Source organism: Mizuhopecten yessoensis, unplaced genomic scaffold, assembly GCF_002113885.1.
Source record: "Mizuhopecten yessoensis strain PY_sf001 unplaced genomic scaffold, ASM211388v2 scaffold716187, whole genome shotgun sequence".
Lineage (NCBI taxonomy): Eukaryota > Metazoa > Mollusca > Bivalvia > Pectinida > Pectinidae > Mizuhopecten > Mizuhopecten yessoensis.
In genome coordinates, this window is record NW_018479991.1 from 154,932 (window position 1) to 174,273 (window position 19,342).

The 19,342-nt window shown below is 38.1% G+C and overlaps 1 protein-coding gene across 4 annotated transcripts in view; it reads right to left on the reverse strand.

The window, feature by feature from the left end:
- The window catches only part of LOC110442002 (protein capicua homolog), a 41,679-nt gene extending 28,471 nt beyond the window's left edge, over nucleotides 1-13,208 (reverse strand). For 2 of the 4 annotated variants that reach the window (XM_021485381.1, XM_021485378.1), the window contains exons 1-5: nucleotides 12,828-13,099; nucleotides 7,970-8,067; nucleotides 6,585-6,764; nucleotides 3,815-6,460; nucleotides 518-730 (exon numbers count right to left, since the gene is read on the reverse strand). In XM_021485381.1, the coding sequence (XP_021341056.1) occupies nucleotides 518-730; nucleotides 3,815-6,460; nucleotides 6,585-6,764; nucleotides 7,970-8,051 (3,121 nt within the window). In that variant the 5' untranslated portion in view covers nucleotides 8,052-8,067; nucleotides 12,828-13,099. Of the gene's footprint in view, nucleotides 1-517; nucleotides 731-3,814; nucleotides 6,461-6,584; nucleotides 6,765-7,969; nucleotides 8,068-12,827; nucleotides 13,101-13,132 lie in introns of those variants that run through there. The other 2 variants (XM_021485379.1, XM_021485380.1) reach the window with 2 other exon arrangements.
- Between the last annotated feature and the right edge of the window lie 6,134 nt (nucleotides 13,209-19,342).

Sequence of the window (19,342 nt, forward strand, 5' to 3'; positions counted from 1 at the left end):
TTACAACATCTGACAACCTGTGCCCTTACCTCCAGCGTCTGACACACTCTGCCCTTACTTACAACATCTGACAACCTGTGCTCTTACCTCCAGCTTCTGACACACTCTGCCCTTACTTACAACATCTGACAACCTGTGCCCTTAATTACCTCCAGCGTCTGACATACTCTGCCCTTACTTACTTACCTCTAGCGTCTGATACACTCTGCCCTTATTTACAACATCTGACAACCTGTGCCCTTACCTCCAGCGTCTGACACACTCTGCCCTTACTTACAACATCTGACAACCTGTGCTCTTACCTCCAGCTTCTGACACACTCTGCCCTTACTTACAACATCTGACAACCTGTGCCCTTAATTACCTCCAGCGTCTGACATACTCTGCCCTTACTTACTTACCTCTAGCGTCTGATACACTCTGCCCTTATTTACAACATCTGACAACCTGTGCCCTTACCTCCAGCGTCTGACACACTCTGCCCTTACTTACAACATTTGACAACCTGTGCCCTTACCTCCAGCGTCTGACACACTCTGGTGAGCCCCCTCTGGTGTGCTGTTGGCAGCTGGAAGCTGTGCTGGTGTAGTTTGTGAGTTAGGTGTGGGCGACGGTTCCTGAGGCTGCTGATGACTGCCACTAGATGGTGCTTGCTCTCCTCGTGTGTTTGTCAGAAACGGCACAAGTGAATGCCAGGGAAACACTGGAACAGGCTTCTTCGATTCAGTTTCTAAACATAAAAAAGTTTTGACACCTGATTTAGTACCTTACCTTTAAATTCTTTTTTCCTTCGATTATATAATTTTAGACAAACCTCATAAAGTCTGAAACAAACGAGATTGTGGATTTATATCACACCAACTGAATCACTGTGGGACAGATCTGAATGATGCTAATAAAAGTGCCTTCTTCCACAGAGAACGGGGAACTGAAATAACTAACCAGGCATCAAGCTGATCACCGATTTTGGACTCATCCCCCCTAAAAGTATGAACAAAGTGAAAAAAATAAAAAGCTGTTATAGATATATTTACAATGAAAATGTTCATTAACCTGTTTTATTAAGTATCAAAGTATTATTAAGTTAAGTATTATGTCAATATCTTGTTTGATTATTAATAAACAAGAGAAAAACAACAAAAATCCATTTTCACCAGCTCTTGATCCACTTGTTTTAGGAAACCTGCTGGTTTTCCCATTTTCTCAAAGAGTGATTGTAGCTGATTCAAATATCTCTGGGTATAGCTTATAATGATAAAGCAGAGGTTTCCCAGCTGGTGATCGATTGTTAACCAAGGCAAGTTAACTTCATGATACAGTAGGTACCACTTGCAACCTATGGCTCTTTAATCAGTACAATACAATCATTTTTACGTCAAAATGAATCGCATGTTGTGTGCACCTGACAATGCTTGAAATATTGAAATCTTTCATAAGACGGATGTACTTGTCACTAGCTCACTCATATTTTATGAAGTGTCAGTCACTGAAGATCTGTATGTACAAGGATTCTTACAATACAAGGAGGATTTATTAACTGGTTCACCAATCATATGAGTTGCCATTCACATGCAGTGCAGATTTTGAAATGAAAACAAGTGACAGGATGACAAAATCAATTTTTTTATTATCTGATCCCGTTCCACTTATAACATCCCCACATATCGGTATTGATTGTAGTGATATTTGATCCCGTTCCAGTTATAACACCCCCACATATCAGTATTGATTGTAGTGATATCTGATCCCTTTCCACTAATAACACCCCCACATATCATTATTGATTGTAGTGATATTTGCCACCCATACATGATGCTTGCCAGTACTACTACTAAACATACCTTAGACAAAGAAACCGAGGAATCTCGTGGACAAGATCACTTAGTAAACAATCTCGCATTGATGGTTATCATGTTTATCCTACTTGAATTTGGTATATTTGAAATTCTTAAGATACAAATTAAACTGCACAGGGTTATCACTGTGGCCTTAAACCATACAGGGTTATCACTGTGGCCTTAAACCATACCGGGTTATCACTGTGACCTTAAACCATACAGGGTTATCACTGTGGCCTTAAACCATACAGAGTTATCACTGTGGCCTTAAACCACACAGGGTTATCACTATGGCCTTAAACCATACAGGGTTATCACTGTGGCCTTAAACCACACAGGGTTATCACTGTGGCCTTAAACCACACAGGGTTATCACTGTGGCCTTAAACCATACAGAGTTATCACTGTGGCCTTAAACCATACAGAGTTATCACTGTAGCCTTAAACCATACCGGGTTATCACTGTGGCCTTAAACGATACAGGGTTATCACTGTGGCCTTAAACCATACAGAGTTATCACTTAAGCTAAATTTGCACACAAGTTAAACCATACAGAGTTATCACTGTCGCCTTAAACCATACCGGGTTATCACTGTGACCTTAAACCACACAGGGTTATCACCATGACCTAAAACCATACAGGGTTATCTCCGTGGCCTTAAACTGTACAGGGTTATCACTGTGGCCTTAACCCATACAGAGTTATCACTGTGGCCTTAAACCACACAGGGTTATCACCATGACCTAAAACCATACAGGGTTATCACCGTGGCCTTAAACTGTACAGCGTTATCACTGTGGCCTTAAACCATACAGGGTTATCACTGTGGCCTTAAACCATACAGGGTTATCACTGTGGCCTTAAACCATACAGGGTTATCACTGTGGCCTTAAACCATACAGGGTTATCACTGTGGCCTTAAACCATACAGGGTTATCACTGTGGCCTTAAACCATACAGGGTTATCACTGTGGCCTTAAACCATACAGGGTTATCACTGTGGCCTTAAACCATACAGGGTTATCACTGTGGCCTTAAACCATACAGGGTTATCACTGTGGCCTTAAACCATACAGGGTTATCACTGTGGCCTTAAACCATACAGGGTTATCACTGTGGCCTTAAACCATACAGGGTTATCACTGTGGCCTTAAACCATACAGGGTTATCACTGTGGCCTTAAACCATACAGGGTTATCACTGTGGCCTTAAACCATACAGGGTTATCACTGTGGCCTTAAACCATACAGGGTTATCACTGTGGCCTTAAACCATACAGGGTTATCACTGTGGCCTTAAACCATACAGGGTTATCACTGTGGCCTTAAACCATACAGGGTTATCACTGTGGCCTTAAACCATACAGGGTTATCACTGTGGCCTTAAACCATACAGGGTTATCACTGTGGCCTTAAACCATACAGGGTTATCACTGTGGCCTTAAACCATACAGGGTTATCACTGTGGCCTTAAACCATACAGGGTTATCACTGTGGCCTTAAACCATACAGGGTTATCACTGTGGCCTTAAACCATACAGAGTTATCACTGTGGCCTTAAACCATACAGAGTTATCACTGTGGCCTTAAACCATACAGAGTTATCACTGTGGCCTTAAACCATACAGGGTTATCACTGTGGCCTTAAACCATACAGAGTTATCACTGTGGCCTTAAACCATACAGAGTTATCACTGTGGCTTTAAACCATACAGAGTTATCACTGTGGCCTTAAACCATACAGAGTTATCACTGTGGCCTTAAACCATACAGGGTTATCACTGTGGCCTTAAACCATACAGAGTTATCACTTAAGCTAAATTTGCACACAAGTTCAGAACTGTGAAACATATGTACATGTATACATGTTACAGTAAAAATCAAGATACTGTCAGCATTTCCCTGGAGTGAAAATTCACAATAGTGACAAGTATGTGTATGCTTTAGGTAAAGGTAAGTAAGCTATAAGCCTTACCTGTGGTTGTGACTGTCTGCGCCAGTCTCGTGACCTCTCCCACTGGCATTATGGGTAAGAGGGATGCTGCTCCAATAACACTGGCTGTACCAGTTACCTGGGAAACATGCTGCAACTGTTGCTGTATCACCGATGTCATCTGGTTCTTCAGAATGTTTGTTTGTGGTGTTCCCATCTCCTGTACTTGGTAAGACACAGGTGCTACTGACATCTGTCGTGGGTTGCTATTGATCAACGATTTTAGTGTTGCCATGGTCGCCGACTGTTGAACAACAGTTGTAGCCATGGTGACAGAATTGAGAGAAACTCTGGGCTCAACAATGTTCTCCGACAAGCTGTGGTGAGAAGGGAGAGCACTGACCGAGTGACTTTGCACCAATCTACGATTTTGTAAGTCTGGGTTATAATGTGTGATGGATGACACACTGCCAGCCTCTCTCACGATCCCCGTTAAACCTCGTTTTGGGGACAACATGCCCGCCATGTATGGCATCTGAATCTGTGACGTTTTTGATGATTGAGTCTGTATCTCTATGCCTGAATCATCACACTTTTTTGAGTCCTGTTTAACCATCTGAACTGCAGACATTTTCTGAAGGAAGTGTTCATTCACATGACTCGGAGAATGAAACATTGGAATAGAACTGGAATTTGACGGAAATCTTGGAGTTATTGGAGAGACATGTTCCGAGGATGAGCTGCCTGATTTGGACGCACAGGAACTCCAACTACGGGTCGGAGAGGTTATAAATGCCTGTGTTTGAGGATGTGGAGAAATCGGCGTAAACGAGACAGAATTCCTGGAGCCATGACCACTTGTAGGAGACTGCACACTTAACTGTGGAGATAAGGGGTTCTGGGAAGGTGTCGGTGAAAATGCAGGCGTAGTTGAACGTGAATTACCAAGGGACACCAACATGTTTGCTGCCTCAGTTTCATCAAATCGGTTGTGTACATGTCCGTGTTCTGGGTCATACTCCCCTTCTCCGCGACCGTCACTCCAGTCTATCTGTCCTTCCTTCAGTTCCCCTGTACGACAACCGGGAAATGGAGGAGCATTCCGCATATTTTTCTGTCCTTTCATAGACAGATGCCTTGAGCAGAAACCACGTCTTTGAGATTCCTTTGTACATCCTTCTTTGGAACATAATCGCCTCCACTGCTTTCCATTGAATTTTTTACGTATTCCATTCGGCGTAGAAACAACATCCCCTTTTTTGTACTTTGTGGTCAACGGTGACCTGGGAGTGCTTGACCGACTCCCACTCTCACATGACTGAGCACTGCGACTTCTAGCCGAGTCACGTTTCTTTGGAGGCTGATTTTTTCGATCACCTTGTGACCTTGACCCTGAGCCTGGTGTTGCACTTCCGGATCTTGGAGTACTAAGTCCTGATGAATCAAAGCAAAATTCTTCACTTTGAATATCATCATCAGAAGAATCCCCGCGTTCGTTACTTGTGCTCTGAGGAAGTGATGGTGAGCGTATGAGGCGGCTCAAAGGAGGGCTTACTTCCATCGAAGGAGGGATAGGTTGGTGAGGAGGATGCTGTCCATGCTGATGTGCCTGCATCTGCAACTGAAAACTAGATTGTATCATAGGAGGGGGAGGGGGCGTCTCCTGTTCAGGGATTCCCTCTTCAAACTCCTCATGCCACGGAGGATGTAAAAGTCTTAGCACTGCCCGTGACACCCATTCATATTTTTCTTCTGGTAGACCATGAATTCTTACACGATAGCTGATTGGCTGAGACTTCTTGTCCACTACTTGTCCCTCATAGTAATAGTTAACCTCTGGATTGATGCGAACACAAACACGAGAACCAACAGCTACCATGACAGCCATTGGACTATGGTCACTGATAATGTCATGGTTATTTTTCTGTTCAAGCACATCATTAAAGTAAACCATGTTTTTATCACTGTCAAACAAAATCCCTATGTGGCGGTTATGTTTAATATCACGGATCTCCCCTGGTTGGTACAGACCATCCCGACGAGCAAGCACCCGCTGATTAATCCAATTAATCAAGTCAATCATAGGTCTCTTGGCTGGTGGACCAAGTGGAGACGATTCACTCTCAAACTCGTTCCCTTTCCGTTTTTTAGGAGGAATAGCTCTTGATCTTTTTTCATCTTCTGTTGGTGTGCACACAACTTGGGTCCGTTCAGTCTGGTAACGCTCTGCAGAGCCTCTGTCAGTCTGGTAACGCTCTGCAGAGCCCCTGTCAGTCTGGTAACGCTCTGCAGAGCCTCTCTCCATGACGTGTTCACTTATGGGTGTACTACGCTCAGAGGTAGGTTGCTGAAATACAGGGCTCTCTCGAAGATGAGGAGGTGGTAACTGCACTGATGACACAGGGGGAGGTAGCTGCATGGATGTTACAGGAGGATGCAACTGTGTGGTAATTCCAGGGGGAGGTAATTGTGTAGAAGATACAGGGGGGGATAACTGTGTAGAAGCCAAAGGGGGAGGCAACTGTGTGGAAGTTACAGGGGGAGGTAACTGTGAGGTTGTAACAGGAGGAGGTAACTGTGGTATGACTGAAGGAGTTGTGATGACAGCTGAGGGACTGTTGTCTTTTGCCACTAAGGGAGGAGTTTTATCTTTTTCTGTGGAACCTTTTCTGTTTCTGCCATTACGACCTGAAAAAAGCAACCCAAAGACAGAAATTAATTTTGTACATAATGGAAATCTATTTTAAATTATTGCTTCCAAATACAGCTGAAATTTTGGACAAAAGTAATATTTGACTCTATCAAAACCAACCTCGATTGCTGGTGATGGATTTCTTCCCATCCTGGCCATTTTTGTTCCCAGATTTCTTTGTTCCTGTGGTGACAGCTGCCTCGGATACCTCGGAGTCTCCTGTAGCTTCTTCCTTTGCTTTAACTACCTCTGGAGGAGTTTGCTCGGATGTAGCGGCAGCTCTTCGCTTAGATTTGCTTCCTACAACGATCATGACATTTTGTAGGCAGTGAAATACTGAGTTAATTACTGAGCAGCAATGCTAAAACTTAATAACATACTCACCAGTGGCAGTGACATTGAGATTTGTAAACAGAGTGTGTGTTTGTGTACCCTACATAGCGAGGTACAAAACCTGATTACATAGTAACAAAGTGAGGTACAAAACCTGATTACATAGTAACAAAGTGAGGTACAAAACCTGATTACATAGTAACAAAGTGAGGTACAAAACCTAATTACATAGTAACAAAATGAGGTACAAAACCTGATTACATAGTAACAAAGTGAGGTACAAAACCTGATTACATAGTAACAAAGTGAGGTACAAAACCTGATTACATAGTAACATAGTGAGGTACAAAACCTGATTACATAGTAACAAAGTGAGGTACAAAACCTGATAACATAGTAACAAAGTTGAGGTACAAAACCTGATTACATAGTAACAAAGTGAGGTACAAAACCTGATTACATAGTAACAAAGTGAGGTACAAAACCTGATTACATAGTAACATAGTGAGGTACAAAACATAATTACATAGTAACAAAGTGAGGTACGAAACCTAATTACATAGTAACAAAGTGAGGTACAAAACATAATTACATAGTAACAAAGTGAGGTAGTTTAGATATTTTTTTTAATTTTGATACATGTTATATAACAGGGGTTATTCATTGTACAAAAATATCACCTATGGCCATCGTATGCTACTGTACACTGCTACCTCAGACAGCTACTGTAGACTTGCTCAAGTTCATATCTGATACATTGCAATTCAATTGTATAGCCTAATTTTCATTGACTATTAGCTCTGCACTTTTTTCATTAATTTTAAGAAAATATGAATGAACAGATTTAGTGAAACACATTAATTTAGACAGCCTTCACATAAGCATACCCCCCTCCCTCCAGCTCATTAACCTACCATCCCCTCCATTTCTCACCTGTCCAGAATGAAAATGGTCCCTCTCTTATAATAAATCTCATATCGTCATTGACCTCACCTTGCTAGTAAATTATCGTTACTATACAATTGTTGTTTTTTAATATATTCATTTAATTTCAAACTAAATTCGTTATCAAGGTGCGAAAAAATTGTTATGATAATTCATCTATTTCAGTTTAACTTTTAATTAAAAGTCCTCATTTTATATGCTACTTGAGGGGGATAAAATTAACTCACCAGTGGCCTTAGTTGTTGTCGGAGGGGGAGAGTTGTTTGACCGACCACGTTTCAACCTTGATTCTCCTCTTCTACTACTCATGGTGAACTTTTACCATCTGTAACACAGGAACAATGAGGGTTATATACATCCCAATGGTAAGGTAGGTGTCTTCACCAAATTATTATACAAGCTTCAACTAAAAGGAGATTTAGTCAGTAGATAAATCAGTCTCTTCCCAAATCTGACATAACAAATCTGATCATTCTTTATTCAATCGTCTGGTTTGGTTCAGCATTGTTTATAGTCCTATCAACAGCTGTGGTCATTTAAGGACGCTTGAAACTTGACTACATGAACAATCTTGAAATACACATGTACATCCTTGTAGTAATAAGAGGTCCAGACAGCTTGTCATTACACACCTATATAAAAGCAACCACTGTACATGTTACCGATAAAATCCCAGGGATAGGGCCATTCATTATAGGATCAATTCTTACAGTATGCATATTTGATTAAGTTCCTCTCTTTGTGCCCAGCATCTAGATATTAACCAGAAGCTGGGGGGGNTATATAGTAATTTGATCTCTTCATGCCCAGCGATTAAGTTATGGGTTAGGGATCTCAACCTTTTCAAAATTATGATCCAAGAACTTACAAGAGGCCCAGAGGGCCTGTATCGCTCACCTGGATATTTAAGCAATTGTGGGAAAATGCTCTCAATTGAAGGAATTTTGCAAATATTTCAACAAATTGAGTAGTATCTCCAGCTTAAGAATGTTATAGACTGAATTATTGAGATCACTTCATCTGTATTGAAGGAGGAATTGGAAGATTGTTCTCTGGTAACTTCTATTGACCCCATCCTGCTGCACTTTGACAGCCAAACCCTCTGTTTATTCATTGGGTCCTCTTTGTCCAAGGCCATTTCATGCAATGTACTAAATTTGGTCAAGTAGGTTAAGGTCATTTCTTTAATGGCACTCTTTAAATTTAAGCTTCATTTTTAGGAAGGAGCTGCTTATGTAATGTTTTTACATAATGATGCGCGAGACCCTGAAAGTAGGGCCAGGTCATTTATTTGAAGAAAGTTTATAGTTTGGTTTGGTTTTATATTGTTTAAATTCCTATTAACACCTATGGTCATTTAAGGATGTGCCTCCATGTGTATTGTGTATGCATTCATGCATGCATGTGTGTATGTGTGTTGGAGCCAGGGTATGTTGGTGTATTTGCCTCCTTGAAATAGCACGGATCTTATGCCGCCTTTATAGTGCCATCTCACTAAAATACCATGCTGAAGGCACCCAGCATAGCATTCGCTCGGTCACATTATAACATTATACTGACAACGGGCCGGGTCAACCAGTTGTTGCCATTACCCTATATGCTGAACGTTTTAAGCAAAAAATCGCAAATACCATTTTAATAATAAATAATAATATACAACATTTGATATAGCACCCAATAATCTAGCTAACATAAGCCACTCTAAAGCGCCTAACAGTACATAGATATATATATGCAATTGATACAATTAGCATATACATTTATCAATACAATTTTTGAGGAATTCGCAGGAGTTGCCTTTTCAGTCCAATGCCACCTGGCTAATATCTCCCTATGTGTGTATGCCTGCGTGACATGTGTGCTGGAGATGTGATGTGTTTTGTGCTTGGTGAATGTTCAACATTAAAGCCAAAAGTGAGGTTTTGCCAAGCAAGGTGCTAGGAAATTAAAGGTAGTTAGAAGTAGGAAGAGATAAAGGGCACCACACCAAATCCCCAATTCTGCAGGGGTGTCCCACATGAGTAGCCATGCAGTCGGTAACATCAGGGGTGGAAAAGCACCACATCACAGCATGCTACTGGCCAAATATCATCACCATATGTGTCTTAGTTATTCAGAAGAAGTCATTGAAAGGTTATACCATATTTGACCCCTGTGTGACCTTCAACATATGTCAAGGTCATCCATTTGAGGACATTTCGAAGCACTATATCCAATAGTCCAAATTATTCTGACGTTTTATTGACTTTTTTCATATCGGTCTGTCGTCGATTAAAGTCAGAACTCCGGCCCTCTATAATATGCTAATCTATAATTGATACCACCTAGTGCATAAAGAATAGATATTTCGATCTATGTGCGACATGTGTGTGAAAGTGACGATTTGTTTCCAAAATAACAGTTTGAAGTGCGCTCGGCGCATATTTCCCGCATATTATAGAGGGCCGGAGTTCTGACGTCAATCGACTACAGACCGATATGAAAAAAGTCAATATAACGTCAAAATAATTCGGAATATACATCCAAGGTACTAAACGACTGGCTAAATGCCATCACCCTTGGCCTCTTAGTTATTCAGAAGAATTTTTTTAAAGATTTTTATACATTTGACCAGTGGCCTTGAAAGTAGGTCAAGGTTATTTACTGTAGAAAGATTTATAATAGCACTCTGTCCCAGGTACTTACTGACCAAATATCATTACTCAAGGTCTACTGGCATGGTTATTCAGAAAATGTTGTTTAAAGGTTTTTAACACATTGGGCCTTGAAAGTAGGTCAAGGTCATTTAATTGAGGACACTTTACAGCACTCCATGTCAGGTACCTACTGATGAAGTATCAATCACTGTTGGCCCCCTGGATATTCAGATGAGAGTTATTTAAAGGTTTTTACATTCACCCTTGTGACCTTGAAAGTAAGTGAAGGTTATTTATTTGAGAAAACTCTATAGCACTCAGGTATTCAGATACCCAGGTATCTACTGGCCAAATATCGTGACTCTAGGTCCTCAAGTTCTTTAGAAGAAGTTGTTTAAATAAAATTTGCCGGATGATGGATAGACAACAGACAACACACAATACCACAAGCTCACAGGCACTTGCATTGGTGCTAGGTGAGATATACATGTAGGGGTCGGGTTAGATACAAGGGCCATCCTAGTAGCATGTGTGTATTTCTCTCTTTAAACTCAGCACTAGTACACCTGGCTAAGTGTTTGGGAATTCAACTCTTTCAAAACCTGTTATAACCTGTCTGTGTAATCAGGTTTTGTCTGCTCTTGGTACAACTTCAACTTGTACACTTTTGAATTCCCATCACCTGATCCAGGATGTTTCCAACCCAATATGGTTGATATCAATATATTAATTCAAAAGAATAAGTGACTCAAAGCAATATGACCAAATAACCCCTTTCAGCCCGTCAGCTCTGTGGAAAGGGGGTAGGCGATGTGGATCCATTTGTTCAATTCTGAGTTTCATTACACTTGTATTAAAATACATAAAGAACACAAGAGTTAAGATGACCAGGTTTATATGCCACCGTTGCGGTCATCTGCTTTTGTCACTGAAACTCTGGTGTAGTACCTCTTTCTCTATAGAGTCAGGTTTAGTATCAAAACCGTCTCCTCTGCCCCAGAATGTATCAAAATAATTTCTCGTCATCAGAAGCTACGTTATCGCAGCCAGAGTCAGATAGCGTGAATAAGATAGAAACAAGTAGTTTTTCCGTCATGTGATCAATATAATCCAATCAAACACGTTATTGTACAGATAAGGTATAATACTAGAGTTTTGGAACCACTACCAAGTAGCTCCGTCAAATTGTGAATGAGATCAGGCCTGATAACAAAGTAATTACCACAACTAGGACTCGGTGTGCACATGTTAACTGTATGTAATTATGTCAGCAAGGACGGGCAAAGGAAATCATTGATGATCATCTGTTACAGGAAAATGCAAAGTAAAGAAAATAAACAAAAATAACTACAATATTTTCCTTCGGATCTAACTGTATTTATTGTGGTCAAAATGGTCCAGGGAAAAAGTTAAAGAATTATAGATGACGTTTAAATCGTATTGTGCAATGCACAACATTTAGTATTGACTCAAATTGAGAATAACTGAGGTATCAGCTGGACCCTAGTACTGTAGCAAATGTTTATACCATTAAACATATAGAAAATCAATTATCTTTGTTTTGTATTTAGACCTTTTGTTGCCCCAAGGCAAATACCATTCTGACAACACATTTCCATCATCATTTCCATATGTTGAACATTAGATTAAATTATCTATCGGTGGACTAGGAGCTTGATTCACCTGAAAGAGTTTGAAGTCACAACTTAAATTTAAGACGGTATATATGACTATTTAGATAAAGTAGCCGACTCGGACATGGAAGAGGATTTTGAGTAGTTTATTGAACATAACACCTCATATAGATAGACTATAGGTTTATCTTTTACAGCTCGTCCATAGACACAACATTAATTAGTTAAATAGTACAGGAATCTAGCTATTATTGATGTTAAATGCAAATTTTCACAATCATATATAACGGTTATATATATATATAAAGCATCTGAAATATATGAAATGTTAATATTTAAAGATAAATTACACTTCCTAAATAATAAAATATACATGTATTAGATTGTCTACAAACTTGTAATTATCGGCCGTCTCCATCATGAAACGACACACATCATTCACATATTCAACTAACTGGCATCATACGGCACACAACTTGCCACAAGGAAATGAATTTTACCTAAAATCGATTCTTTCACATATTCAATTTAGATATTGTTTCACATAAAAATTCCATTTTCTTACGTGTACAAAAGAACACTTTAAATGCAATAGTGAATTCGAAATGTCACACAAGGTAGCCCATGACCCAAAATACGACCGCATTCTTTAGCGTTCACGCCAGCAAGACAGATTTTTTAACCTAGTGGGTTTGGCCCCCGATTTGCAGCTCATGTGACGTGAGAATCGGTCATTAGTTCGCCGGTTTGTAACCTTAAATATTTTCTGGATGTATAAACTATTACAATGTGTGAAAATCATAAGCAAAACCTACCAGCTTGTCAAATATTTCCTTGTTCATTCATCGACATTTCGAGGAATGGCGGCGATTTTGCAGGCCATGTAGTATGCGATACCGTAGCGCCGTAGTAAACACTGTGTAGTCTGCATTCCCTAGTATACGCTCAACTCAGCTGATCTAGGTCGGGGCCTCAACACCGTTTTACGACGATGTCGCCAGCCGAGAGGTACTCTTGCAAAATGTACAGCTGCTCGGTTATTTGAGGTCATATTTTGACAAAATATTGCATTATTAGATACAAATATAGCAACTTCAATGAAATTAATTCGTTAACTCACCTTAATATTTTACTACGAACATCGCAATAAGTATTTCATCCATCGTTCAGCTTTTCTATGCTCGCATCTAAAAAAGGTGAATGAGCATATGGCCTTTACTAATATCAACGTTCATTGGTGAATGCAAAGCCATGTGACTGGCGTGTCGGGCGTGATACCATCTGATTGGTTCTTGCAGATTGATTATTAAATAAAGTTACATTTTTGTCACACAACCTCCCCGAGTGTCAAATTCTCCCCACCACATTTTCCTGATTGTACAGAAAAACTTACATATTATCAACCGCTTTATTGATGCAACGTAACAAACAATATGTGATGTTTCAATCCAAACACTTGAAAAATAAAATGCAATCTCTCGTTTGCAGAAATTCAGCTTTATTTCCTGTGAGGCCATGATCCATTTACAGGGAATAAGCCACCGCCCATATAACGTCATTTAGGCTGATTAACCAATCAAATTGAAAGAAAATGTGTCATCCTCTCGTCAAAGTCTGATCAGCGAACTCTGTTTTGCAGTTACTATACGAACAGGCGTATACATAATCGGGGCCGTAAAGTTGGATGACGGCAGCTCCATTGTGTATCAAATTGATGCGCAAACGATGTTCGCCGCTTTCCGACAGACCTCGGATACACCCGTCAGTATCTTGCCTAAGTTTCTAAATATAACTTTGTTTACCAAAATAGTTCTTATGCAAGAGCAACAAAATTAAATCTTGCTGATTCATGAAAATTTACGCGGAATGAAAACCAGAAGTTAGCTGTGCTTGTCTACGGCTTCAGCAAAAGGTTGACACTAGAAATTATAACATCATTATGATGATGAATTATGCAAATTTAGTATCTCCCTTCACGCAAACTACCTATTCAGATAAACAGTGACCTAAACTCTGATTTAGTCTGTCTAATTAAGATATTATGAATGAAATTGCATTGAAGTTTATATATATATATATCATTATAATTGGCTTAAATGTACAAGAACAATTAAGTATTGTGCATATCTCGATCCACGAATACTGTAATTAAGGTATTGAAGTTAAAATATTTGGATTTTGGGAAAATTAAATACAGATTTTTATTCACAATATAAATATAGATTTTCATAAAAAGATGTAAATTCCCTTAGGTTGTGAGCGAAATACTTGCGTTGGATCACGGACTTAGATATAGCATAATTATAGAAACACGTTTCTACTTCTACTTCTAAATGGTACAGACCAACTTCAACAATTTGAAGATAAAATGTCAGACGAGGAGTGAATCATGGAAAGAGATTGTTTTTAAAAGATACGAGATGGTCTAATTTGCGTTTGAAAAGTGACGGTAGAGGGCTGATTTGAATAATTCCGTTGTGGGCCTCTAAATAATGTCAGGTGGGAGTTTATTCCACTCGGGTATAGTTCGAGGGAAGAATGATGCCTATCTGGTCTGGGTTTTTGAGTGGGGAATTTGATACGAAAACTGGTGGTTTGTTCGCGATTTTCTAACGTGGTGAGGTATTTGAGTTATAACGTCACTTCATCATCAGATCTTGGGATCTATCAGTGGTGTACGTCATGGCTGCTAGATCACAATTTCTCTCACATTTGACTGATTGTCTAACATGTTTTAAAACTGTTCATGATTTCTCTGTCAATCCCTATAGGGTACAAATGATTGCACGCAGAAAGAAACAATACTATGTCGTCACAGGAACAATAAGATATGACGTCATAACCAACTCTTAACGGAAGAGGGAATGTGCAAATCGGGATAATAACAGATGACAAATGTTAAAAAGTGTTGTTTTTTAACATATATTGTACTTATTGGAATGATGTGAGAAAATAATTATCCCCTACCTTAAGTATTCCGTCTTTGCGTATTGCAGAGTTATCTTCTCTTGTGCGCAGGTATTGATTGTACGTCATTGGGTTGTGTGAGAAAAATACGTCGTTTTCTCAAAAATTGATGACTTTACTCTAAAAAACAAAGGACGAAACAATCAATCCCTGCTCAAAAGAGAAGATAACTCTGCAATACGCAAAGACGGAATAGGTAACAGGAAAAATGTCAACCCTCGAGATTATATTTTTTTCAAGTTTTCTCATCATGCTTACCACAGCAATTTATTGCATATCCCGGCTTCCTTATAATGCTACACTACTGTACAGGATATTTAATTGTCCGCAATGGACTTTTAATAAGTCTAGTTACTTATTTGTGGATAAAACAAATATTTTTCTTGGGAGACCGCATTCATGTCATTTAAAAAAGAATTAATCTGACAACAGACTTTTACCACTTAAAATCAAGCCTACATGATGTAACGATGTGTACCTCCGTGGGGCTCGCGGTTTACTATACTCTTCATTTGTTCATTAAAAATTAATAAAGGAAAACCTGTTTCCCCAGACTTATAGGACTCACGATTAACGAAGTGTAGACAATGTGAGAATTCATGTTTCCCCAGACTTATAGAACTTACGATTAACGAAGTGTAGACAATGTGAGAAAACCTGTTTCCCCAGACTTATAGGACTTACGATTAACGAAGTGTAGACAATGTGAGAATTCATGTTTCCCCAGACTTATAGGACTCACGATTAACGAAGTGTTGGACAATGTGAGAATTCGATGTCAGCGTCTCCTACCAACAACTGTCTATGATTAGAATCTGGTTTACAAAGGATTCTCCAATGTCTTTTAGACTTTAAACATATTTTATTGTCCAAATGGGTACAAGGGAGTTGACATAAGTTACTGCAACTTATGAAGTGCCGATGTGTCTTAAAACACAAGTTTATTGTTTTCCTCAGATACATTACAATATACAACATGAGGTATAGGAATATAATAATACACATGCAATGACAAAATGGATGGCAAGTACACCAAACCGTGTGCATGATACATTATCAATAGATGACACTTGTAATATATGTTTACAACAGTTTGTTAAACAAATCCAACAAAAGGCAAATTCCATTTAATACTGTCTTGTTACAAAATGACAAAGACCACTCATTCTGACTTGACAGGGATTTTTTCCATAATATAAAGGAATGTATGTTTCTCTGAGCTCTACAGTTATTACATTTTTACATTTGAATAAATAATAGAATTCGTCGCCTAGATCATTTTTACACAGAGTATACATTTTCGGTCTTGTTTTTTAATGTTGTGCCACCGTTCCAATGAACGTTTTTCCTGACGTTTTCTTGTTGATGATGTTGAACCTTCCTTATGGGTAAGCTTACCATTTACGATGATGTAAGTCATTACGATGATGTCTGTACTCACTCTAAACCAAAATATCTTTAAGCAAAAGTTGCTAAAGGCACATTTTTTTCTTTTAGAAAATAATGATTGGTTTAAGCAACTTTTATTAATTGGTTCAGACGTCCAAATTAGACGAGTTAACATAAAAAAGTCATAAAATTATTTGGCTTGTAGAATTATTTACACAAACACATACGTTTCACTTTAACTGGAGTAAATAATTGCCATTTCCAATATAAAATAGTATTTAATTATTGATGGGGAACAGGTGGGAATGAGTTGAGACTGGTCTACTTTTAAAAATCGCCTATGTCAATATATTATGATGTTTTAATTCATGTGACAATAGGAGCTCCGGCGGACGGTGCCCCACTTAATATGTATATCCTATATTCGTCCGGACGTTATAAGCAGTTTTTAGCCGCGTCAAAAGTTGAGGTAAATCTAAAATATATTCAATTATAAACTATATAAAAGTAGTGATAAATAAGATCAGATTTACATGAATGTATATTGCACTTTATTGGCTGGACAGACAAGAGAATGTAGGAAGAAAAGAAGATTTTAAAGAAAAGTAAAAGAAAACAAAAGATAGAAACAAAGTGGAAGAAAAAGGTTGGGAGGTAGACAAGACATAATATTGTCAGCCTTGATATATAAATAACAATAACACTGGTACTAATAATAGTAATTTACAAGTATAAAACAACAAGAGTATACTCTATATTATAAATCAATTAACTTTTTTCCATTTACGCCATTCTATATCAATTTTTTCCTTGGCAGAGTCACCCTTACCAGTTGCAATATATTTTTGAACTCTATAATTGTCTTTAATTATGTTAATTAATTAATTTATATGTAAAGAATTGTGCAAACACCTCATTCTGTCTATGTACTACTTGATAATAATGATAATTTCATTATCAACCCTGTTGATTTAAACATATTTTATTGCAAATAAATATTTACAAAAGAATTGGACACAATTTTTACCAACTTATCAAAGTCCTTTTCTTCAAATACATGAGTATAAACAATAACTTGATAAGGTAATTTACGCAATATACATTAATTATGTTTTTATATGGAAATGGAAAATAGAGCCGAAGAAAAGAAGGAGAGCGAAACGAAGTAGAGGATAGTAACACAGATAGAGTAGATGAAAAATAGAGTGGAAGAAAAGACGGATAGAGTAATGAAGTAAATGATAGTAACACAGGTAGAGTCGGAGAAAAAAAAAGAGTGATAGAGAGAGAAAGATGATCACATTCAGTCAAACCTGTTACATTTGCTGATATAATTTTGGACAGATTTTGCAATTGAGGTATTTACATTAATGCTGAACTTAGGATCGCCATATAGGAGCAAGTCTAAAGTTAAATCATCACGAACAGGTTGAAGCTCTCTTATTAATAGATTACGATGCTGGGTGTATAAGGGACAGACACAAAGGAAGTGATAAGAGTCTTCACATGGATTACCGCATGCACATTCAGCTGTATTTGATAAATTTGCTCTAAATAGGTCATAGGTAAGGGAGCTCGCACGATTTCTCAAACGGCAATGAAGTATATTTGATTTACGGGAACCCCATACCAGAAAGCATTTATTTTGTGGTTTACCTTTTGATTTTATATTTGATTTAAATGAACTGAGAGAAGCCGAATTCCTTATAGATATATCTAGGTCATTCCACATTTTTGTAGTTGATGGGAAAAAAGAATTGCGCATTGTTTCAAGCCTAAAGTTTGGTTGTCTTAAATGTTGGGAATTTCTTAGGTTATAACGAGAAATATCCCCAAAGCTATCTGGTAAGGTGTCACACAAATAATCAACCCTGTTGACAGGAGGAGGATTAAAAGAAAGCAATCCAAAGAGAAAAGATTTTTTGTTTACTGAAAAAGGAATAAGTTATGCCTGTAATAGCATTTCAAAACTTTGTAGTAAATTCTGTACTTCATTACATTCCCACAAAATATGAGTGATAGTTTCTCTTTCAGAATTACATAAAATACAAAGAGGGGAGGTAACCAGGCCAATTTTACAAAGGAAATAATTTGTTGTCAGGATGTGATGAACCACTCGGAACTGACACCACTGAAACTTTGTATTTTTTGTAGCTTGGAAAAGAATTTTGAAATGTTTGCCCACTTTGTATCAATAATATCATCAAAGATTTGGTTCCATTTCATTTTACCAGTTGGTATTGCATTATTCCTAATCAAATCATTATAAAACATTTTCGAACCTCTGGCATACTTGAAAAAAGGTTGTATGATTACTGGTATAAAGGGGCAAACTATGTTGGATTTAGTTAGATCATAAGCTGAGATAAACCCCTTTATTGAAGATGTGAGGCTGTGGTACTGCAGAAAATTTGTCACAATCTGATATTTAAGTGAAAACGCATTTATGGTATAAAAAGAACCCGCAGAAGCATCTTTTAAAACATCATATATGTTAACCACGCCTTTCTTGTACCAATCCCTGTACAAAATAGTTTCCCCTCAATACATATGTTTTTGTTATACCAAAGTGGTATTTTCAAGAGCAACTCATCCTTTCCTAAGTTGTCCTTTTGCAAACTGTATTTATACTATGATCTATAAACATCTCTCCAAAATTGTTTTTTTTCCAATATGGTATAATAATGTAATTAAAATAGATATTCAGAGTATTTTTTATCGGGATTGGTACAATAAAGGAATTATTATTATTAGCGATTTAATCAATAAAGACACTAATTCGTTTTACTCTTTTCAGGAGTTTCAACAGTTCTTTGGTATAAATACAAACTTTCTTAATTACCAAGGACTTATTTCAGCTATTCGAAAACATATACAGAAACAAGATTTACCATGTCCTATCTATCCTTTCATACCAATTAATCTAGAAATACTTTTCCGCAGTAAAAAAGGGACACAAGATTTTTATTATTTA